An 8,669-nucleotide genomic window follows, 5' to 3' on the forward strand; every position below is an offset into this window, starting at 1 on the left:
GCCGCGTTCAGACTTCCTGAAGCCCCCTCCCTGTTAGCCGCGCAAAATGGCTCGGCCTGGTCCCCTTAAAAATGTGTCCATTCTGACTTAGAGGCCTCTTTGCCTCTCGGAAAGCCCCGGTGACCAGAGGACTAAGGGACTGGAGATCCCCTCCAGTCGTAGAATCGCTGAGATTCCTCAAAATAAGGGGGTTTGCAGTTTGACCCCTTGCTGCTCAAAGTGTGTTCCGCGAACCGGCAGCCCGGGCTGCCCTGGTCGCGGGTCAGGAGCGCAGCGTCCCGGCCGTGCCAGGCCCGCACGCTGAAGCACTGTCTGTATTTCCCTAGGGAAAGGGGTGCCCAAATGTCTAGTAATATTTTCATTTCAAATCCACAAGCATAGGGTTTTAAAATATAAGCATGCCTAAGTATTCCCTGAGCCACACTTAAGCCAGAAAAAAAAAAAAAAAAATCTTTGCGTTTCTAAAATTGAAATGCGTCTGCACAATTCTTTAACGAGTTGTCGCCCGGGTGTTTAAACCAGTGGCCAATCAAGTTTCACGTGCTACATTGGTCGGGCGATCTCTCAACTCTGCCTTTCCCTAGTTCTTTAAAGAAATGTTTATTTGGAAAGAATTCTAGATCCACAGGAAGCTGCAAAGAAACGCACCGGGTCACACCCACCCTTCCCCACCCCTTCCAAGTAGAAATCTGGAATCACCGGCGTCCTACAGCAAAACCAGGACGCTGACCTCGTCCCCCAGACCCCGCAGCCCCTCGTGGAGATCCGCGCCTCCTGAGGGGCCAGGCGAATCAGAGCCCCTCTCCTCACCAAACGTCAATTTCAGTTTTTATTTCTGAACTTCACTTTTGCTGAGCCACGCACTCCCTGTTCCCGGGCCCTCCCGGTCCCCCGGCCCTCTCGCCTCCCCATCTTATGGGCTTGGGCGCAGCGACCCGGGTGGCCCGCCTGCGCGTCCCCAGGAAGAGGTCGGCCTGGGTGCCATCCCAGGGACGCCCCGGGAGCGGAGGGGCCAGCGCAGCGCCTACCCTCGGTGGCCAGAGCCACCCGCAAGTCCGGGTCTCCGGCTCCTGGGCGGGGTCGCGGCGGGGGCGGAGCGCGCGCGAAGGCGACGCCCCCAGCCCCGCGGCCGGGTGGGGGCGGGGAGAGGCGCGGTCACGCCCAGGCGGCTTCCGCCCGCCCCATCAGCGCCCACGCTGCAGCTGAGCAGAAGTAGGCGGCGGACGCGACTTCGGGAATGCGCAGGGCCCTCGCCTCGCCCCCCCAGCCCGGGCCGCGGCCCCCGCCTTCTCCGCCGCCGCCCGGCGCTCCGTGCCCGCCCCCCGAGGCCGGCGGCTGCTCCCACCCGGGGCTGCTGATGTTTGTGCCGTGAGCACCGCCCAGCCATTGTCCCTGCCACTCCGTCAGCAGCTCCGGGCCGCGCACCGGGAGGCGAGGGCGCGCATGGGGAGCCTCTGTTGATGCCGCCGCCGCCGCCGCGCCGCCCTCCGAGGCTGCCTCCCGGGAATCCCGGCTCCCTGAGCGCTCCGGCCCCGCCCGGCGCCCCGGACCTGAGTGCGTCCCCATGGAGGCGCCCGGGCTGGCCGAGGCGGCCGCGGCGGAGAGCGACCCCCGAGAGGTGGCGGGAGGGAGCCCCGACGGGGCGCCCGCACTCTGCCCCAGCCCCGAGGCGCGGTCGCCAGAGTCGCCCGCCTACCGGCTGCAGGACTTCGACACGCTGGCCACCGTGGGTGAGTGAGTGTGCGCGGGGACTCGGCCCGCAGGGGCGCGCGGCGCGACCGGGACGCCGTCGTAGGACAAAGGGCGCCGGGTGCCGGCCTCATGGGGAGGGCCCCGCCCCGCCGCTCCGGCTCGGGGTTCCCGTTCGGGGCTGCCCCTGCGCCCTGGGTCTCCTCGGGGGGTGCTCGGAGAAGTGGAGCGCACCCCCCAGCCCAGGCAGTTCCCCCGACCGGCTAGTGCCTTTCCTGGAACGCCGACGGCTCGACGGCTCCTCTCGGAGACCACCGTCCACCCCCAGCACACACAGCACCCCGGGGCCTGGGCCGCCCAACGTCACAAAACTTCCTGCGGGTCACCGCGCCTGGGGGACCTCGTTCGCCCTCCCAGGCAGCGGCCCCAGGGACACGGGTGGGGTCCGAAGGCCCCAGCGGGCCACCCCCGGGCCAGTCTCCCCGTGTGCCCAGCGGCAGGGTCCTCGGTGGGGAATGCACACATTTCTCCAGGGACTGCGGGAGCAGCTGGCCTCCGGGAACAGGTGTCCCGTGCTCTGTGGGGACTTGGACAGTGGCGTTGGGGACGGATCCTAACATTTCCTGATACTACCTGTGCTTTTGGTCTCGTGTGTCTGAAGTGGGTAATTCTTGTATTGGAGACTTCCTCCGTTTCCTTTGTCCTCTGCCTTTGAACTTAACCCCGAATGGGCAGCTTGACATAGAGGTTTCGAGTTATCTGTGCGCTTGGATCCGGACACGTGCTGTTTATGGGGCAGCCCTGAGTGGGTCAGAATGTCCCAACCGAACGTGGGCGCTGGATTTAGACAGTTGGCACCGGTCCGCCTGTACCTCTTAGGGACTCCATGTGGCTACGTGGGGAGTTGGTTGTCAATAAAATAAATGGAGAGCGGAGCGGGGTGTCCTGCCTGTGTTGGTGTGGCAGGAGGTCTCAGGCCCCCTGACTCCTGTTTGTCCTCCGATTTGGAAAGGAGGAAGCTGGGCTGGGAAGCCTAAGGACTCGAGGTCATAGCTTCTGGCTTAGGAAGACCAGCGGGCATAGCTCAGGTGCCTTCAGAACCACTGAGGAAGAGGAGACTTCACTTCCTTCAGTGACCTCTTTGCCACCTAGGCCTTGAGGAAGGAAGGAAGGAGTTTGGAAGGACAGAGTGAGAGGAGGCCCTCTCTCTTTCACCTCTCCCTCCCTCCCCGCCTCTTTCTATCTCTCTCTGTCTCTGTTTCTCTGTCTCTCTCTCCCTCTTTCTGTCTCTCTGTTCGTGTCTCTCTGCATTTCTCCTCCTCTGTCTCTCAGTGTCTCTCTCCCTGTCCCCTTCCTGTCCTGGTTTCCCTGTCTCTGTTTCTGTCTCCCTCCCTCCTCTCTCTCTGCCATGCCCCTTCTCTTGGTCCCCCTGAAAGCTGTCCTGGGCTAATCTGAGAGCAGGGTGTGCTTTGCGGGGAAAGAAGGGCGGGGCAGGAACCCTGGCTAGTGCAGCTGCCACAGTAGGTGGAAATACAACTCAACAGGGGAAAATTGATGAGGTCCAGCTGTTCCTTGGCACTCAGCACCAGCGTTCATCATTCTTCGGGGGTGCCCGCATGGGTCCCTTGGGAAAGGTGGAGCGCCCCAGCTCCCCAGGCTGGAGGCCGGGTTAGAGAGCAGGATGTGGGCAGGAGGGCGGCGGAGGTGAGGGGTTCTGGTGCCACAGGGGACCACTCAGTTTGACGGAAAGTCAGCTTAGGGTGCCCAGCGGGTAACCTCATCCTTAAAAATAGAGTGTCACTGCCTCTGGGGACCAAGCTGGCTAAGCGAGGAAGTCAGCTTTTTTTTTTTTTTTTCAGTCCAGTCAGTGCTCTCTTAATGAGGATGATGCTCCTTTCTCAAGGATAACTTCCTGTGGGCTCCAAGGGTGTGACAGGAGAGCTAGGTATTCCACACTCATTGGACAACAGGGGACCAGGACCCAGGGGTGTGTGTGTGTGTGTGTGCATGTCTGGAACACTCATGACAACTTCACAGCTTTGGTGACATTATCTGCAGCCTTTTATCCGAGCCCCTTTCTTTATTGTTGGTTAAAGAACAATCTAAGAGTGATTCACCTAAAAAAATTAGAATAAATTTTAAAAAATCCTAAGCCTTTTAGAGCCTTTGTGATTGTGTCTCTGAGCCACAATCTACAGCAGCTTTGGAGCGTTTTATAAGGCGTGATGGGGAAGGGTGAGGGGCGAGCTGGAGTCTCGGTCTGGAGGTGGAACCAGTCTGGGTGGACGTGACTTCTCTTCATCCTGAGCTGTCACTGCAGGAACATAAGTTTGCTTTTAAGTGCTCTTTCTCCTCATTCCTAATTCTCTCAGGCCCCAAACAAGTACCCCCCAGGAGTACTGAACTTTTTGAGGAGTGGGCAGAGGGCATCCCTATGCAGACTGCCTGTTGAGCAATCCTATTTTTTAAGCCAGTCACAAGCTGGGCGTGGTGGCTCATGTCTGTAGTCCTAGCACTTTGGGAGGCCAAGGCAGGTGGATCACTTTTGCTCAGGAGTTCGAGACCAGCCTGACAAACACGGCCAAACCCTGTTTCCACTGAAAAAATACAAAAATTAGCCAGACGTGGTGGGTGCCTGTAATCCCAGCCACTTGGGAGGCTGAAGCGGGGCCAGGAGGTGGAGGTTGCAGCGAGCCGAGATCGCACCACTACACTCCAGCCTTGGGTGTTGGAGGGAAAACAAAAAGATTGACCAGTTTTCCTGAAGCTCAGGTAGCTAGGAAGAAAGCGCAGTTTGCAGTTGTGAAAAATCTGATAATGGGATTTTTTTTTTTTTCTTTTTTGTGCATGAAGGGATTCTGGAGTATGTCTGGTCTAAAGGCTGATTTAATACTTTTAGGATCTTTGCATCAGAACAGCCATACTACTCCTTAGAGGAAAAAATGGTTTCTAATCTGGTTATTCAGATTTCTTGTTCACATAACCAAGCCATGCTTGCTCCTAAGAGAGAGAACAATTGTGCTTTAAAAAAAGAAAATTGAGGGCCAGGTACAGTGGCGTGTGCCTGTAGTCCCAGCTATTCGGGGGGTCGCGGTGGGAGGATGGCTTGAGGCCAGGAGTTCCAGACCAGCCTGGGCAACATAGCGAGACCTGCATCTCTTAAAAAAAGAAAAATAGTAATAATAGTTAGCTGATCATGGTGGCGTGTACCTCCTGTAATCTTCGTTACCTGGGAATCTGCGGCAAGAGGCTCAGTTGAGCCCTGGAGGTCAAGGCTGCAGCCAACCGTAATCGCACCACTGTCCTCCAGCCTGGGCGATAGAGTGAAACGCTCTCTCTAAAAAATAAAATTAAAAAAATTATATTTTGGAAATGAGAAACGTACAGGACGTAGAGAGAAGAGGATGACTCTGTGCAGCCGTCAACCAGCCTTATTTTGTCAGTCTTCCTACTTACGATGACCACTTGAGAATTACTTTCTCTATATATCAGATAAAAAATACTTAGGTTTTATTCCAAAAACATCCTTATCGAATCATTTGGCATCTACGAGCCAGTGCTCGCTTCTCCTGGGCACTCCGGTGTTAGCCTGCCAGGAGGGAGGTAACTCAGGTGACGGTGGCCAGTCCTTGGATCCACATTTCATTTTCCTTTTCTCAACCTACTTCTGCACTGACTCATCTAAAGAAAAGGGAAATACTAACAACCTGTCCTACACGGTTTCTATGAGTAAGATTCCAAAGTTCCCGGATCCCTATTAAAAGTATATATATTTTGAAATACAGACTCAGCAGATTTCAGAACAGGACCTGGAGTCTCATGCACTTCAGCCAGCTTCCCCACGGTGACTTCTTCATATCTGTGGGACAATGTCAGAACCATGTCATTGGCATTGGTATGTCCCTATTAAAGAGAACACACGCCTCGTTCAGCTTTTTTTTTTGTTTGTTTTTGAGACAGGGTTTCACTCTGTTGCCCAGTCTGGAGTGCAGTGGCGCAATCTTGGCCCACTCCAGCCTTGAACTCCTGGCCTCAAGCAATCCTCCCACCTCAGCCTCCCAAGTAGCTGGAACTATAGGCATGCGTCACCATACCTGGCTAATTTGCTTAGTGGCAGAGTCTTGTTATGTTGACCAGGTCTTATGCTCCTGCTGCCTCAAGCGAGCCTCCTGCCTCAGCCTCCCAAAGTGCTGGGATTGTATACAGGCATGAGCCATCGCACTGGCTTCTGTTTGCGAGTGTGTGTCCGTGTAGAGTTCTGTGCAGTTTTGCCCAGCGTGTGGATTTGGGCAGCCACCACCCTGTAAACCATGGTGCAGAATGAATTCCCCCACCACAGACCACTCCATCTTGCTCGATACTTTTTTTTTTTTTCTGAGATAGAGTTTCGCTCTTGTTGCCCAGGCTGAAGTACAATGGCGAGATCTCGGCTCACCACAACCTCTGCCTCCCGGGTGTAAGCGTTTCTCCTGCCTCAGCCTCCTGAGTAACTGGGATTACAGGCGCGTGCCACCATGCCCGGCTAATTTTGTATTTTTAGTGGAGACGGAGTTTCTCCACGTTGGTCAGGTTGGTCTCAAACTCCCGACCTCAGGTGATTCGCCCGTCTTGGCCTTCTAAAGTGCTGGGATTACAGGTGTGAGCCACTGTGCCCGTCTAGACACTTTTTTTAAAAAAAAACTTTCACACCTATACAATCTGAAAATATTTTATTTTCTTAAGAGCCAGGAGATCTTATTAATTAATGATACATGGTTCTCAGATCTAAAGTCCTTATACTGGAAGGTTTATGCTGTCCTTGGTTCTTGTGATTTGGCCAGAATTTCCTTTCCTCTCCTTGTCGCTGGGCTCTTATTAATGCCCCAAGTCAGTCCGTTCAGGTTGTTGTAGCAAAACCCCACTGACTGGGTGGCTTACAAACCACAGACATTGATTGCTCACAGTTCTCGGAAGCTGGAGGTCCAAGATGAAGGTGTGGCGGAGTTGGTGTCTGGTGGGGACCTGCTGCCTGATTCACAGATGGCGCTTCTCACTGTGTCCTCACATGGTGGAAGGGGCGAGGGAGCTCTCTGGGGTCCCTTTATGAGGGCACTGATCCCATCCATGAGGCTCCATGACCTCATCACCTCCCTAGGGCCTCAGCCCCTGACACCATCACCTTACAGGTCAGGATTTTAATACAGGAATTTTGGGGAGGCACAGACATTGAGTCCACGGCATCCCCACCCTGTCACACCAGCATGCTGCTGGAACGAGTGGCATCTGAACTGGTGAGATTTTACTGTGTGCATAAATCAGCAGCCTTGTGGGCAGTGTTGACAGAGCAATTAGGAGTGCTGTTGGTGGCCTAACAATACACAGAAAGTGGAGCTCAGCCCTTTAATCTTATTTATCTGGCGTGGGCGCCCTGTGTGAAACTGGCTCATGCATGAGTGAATGACAGTTTCCACTTCAGTGCATCGCATGAATGTCAAGAGATGAGATCAAATATTACGCGTCAGAGAGCATTTCCAAGTATAGAAGTCCGGTCAGTTTCTCCTCTTCATCGTTTATCTCATTTTATTTTTAAAAATTTAATTAGATTATAAGTTCTGGGATACATGTGTAGGACTTATTTTATTTTTTAAATAAAAGAGACGGGATCTCGCTGTGTTACTCAGGCTGGTCTTGAACTCTTGGGCTCAAGCATTCCGCCTGCCTCCCCTGCTTGCACATGAACACCAAGAGTGTGGGGACCTCTGTGTGTTGGGGTCACTTTCATCTCTCACATCCACAGAACAGACCTGGCACTTAGTGTGTACCTGAGACCATCCACGGTGTGAATGCAGAGAGCAGCCCTCCTCATGTGCCTGGGGTCTCCTGCAGTGAGGAACCTTCAGTGCTGGCCGGGAAAGTCCCAGGTGGAGACAGGGACAAGCTGGTCACTCCGTGTGTGAACAAATGAATGGATGATGTCATTATCAGCCGTTGTTCTTTATGAGACTCACTAATGCCAAGTCCTGGATGGGTACAGTATGTACAGTAGTTTCTCTATGGGCAGAAGCCCCACCATGCCAACATTAGTGTTATTTTTTTTGTTCTTTTTTTTTTTTTAGAGACAGGGTCTCACTCTGTTGCCCAGTCTGGGGTGCAGTGGTGCAATCACAGCTCACTGCAGCCTCGACCTCCCGGGCTCAAGTGATCCTCCCACATGAGTGTCCCAAAGTGCTGGGATTACAGGCGTGAGCCTCCACACCTGGCCTTCCTTGAATTTTTATTTTTTGAGACAAGGTCTCTGTCACCCAGGCTGAGGTGGGAGGATCGCTTGAACCCAGGAGCTCAAGATCCATCTCGACAATATAGCAAGACCCCATCTCTAAAAAAACATTTGTTTAAAATAGCTGGGTGTGGTGGCATTGTACCTGTAGTCCCAGCCACTAGGGAGGCTGAGGCAGGAGGATCACTCGAGTCCAGGAGGTGGAGACTGCAGTTAGCTATGATGGCTCTACTGTGCTCCAGCCTGGGCCACAGAACAAGACCCTATGTCAAAAATAAAGAAAATATTGGCCAGGCACAGTGGCTCATGCCTGTCATCCTAGTGCTTTGGGAGGCCAAGGTGGGCGGATCATGAGGTCAGGAGTTTGAGACCAGCATGGCCAACGTGGTGAAACCCCATCTCTACTAGAAATACAAAAATTAGCCGGATGTGGTGGCGGGCACCTGTAGTCCCAGCTACTCGGGAGGCTGAGGCAGGAGAATTGCTTGAACCAGGGAGGTGGAGGTTGCAGTGAGCCGAGATTGCGCCACTGCCCTCTAGCCTGGGCGACAGAGCGAGACTCCGTCTTAAAAAAAGAAAAAAGAGCCGGCCGCGGTGGCTCACGCCTGTAATCCCAGCACTGTGGGAGGCCGAGGCGGGTGGATCACGAGATCAAGAGATCGAGACCATCCTGGTCAACATGGTGAAACCCCGTCTCTACTAAAACTACAAAAAATTAGCTGGG

The 8,669-nt window shown here is 54.3% G+C and overlaps 1 protein-coding gene across 2 annotated transcripts in view; it reads left to right on the forward strand.

Moving 5' to 3' along the window:
- Nucleotides 1-1,169: 1,169 nt before the first annotated feature.
- Nucleotides 1,170-8,669, forward strand: part of PRKX (protein kinase X-linked) — a 94,737-nt gene continuing 87,237 nt past the window's right edge. For both annotated transcript variants that reach the window (XM_032267774.1, XM_032267775.1), the window contains exon 1: nucleotides 1,170-1,730. In XM_032267774.1, coding sequence (XP_032123665.1) covers nucleotides 1,565-1,730 — 166 coding nt within the window. In that variant the 5' untranslated portion in view covers nucleotides 1,170-1,564. The remainder of the gene's footprint in view (nucleotides 1,731-8,669) is intronic.

This window comes from Sapajus apella, unplaced genomic scaffold, assembly GCF_009761245.1.
Source record: "Sapajus apella isolate SASKATOON/1434 unplaced genomic scaffold, GSC_monkey_1.0 scaffold172, whole genome shotgun sequence".
NCBI classification, from domain to species: domain Eukaryota; kingdom Metazoa; phylum Chordata; class Mammalia; order Primates; family Cebidae; genus Sapajus; species Sapajus apella.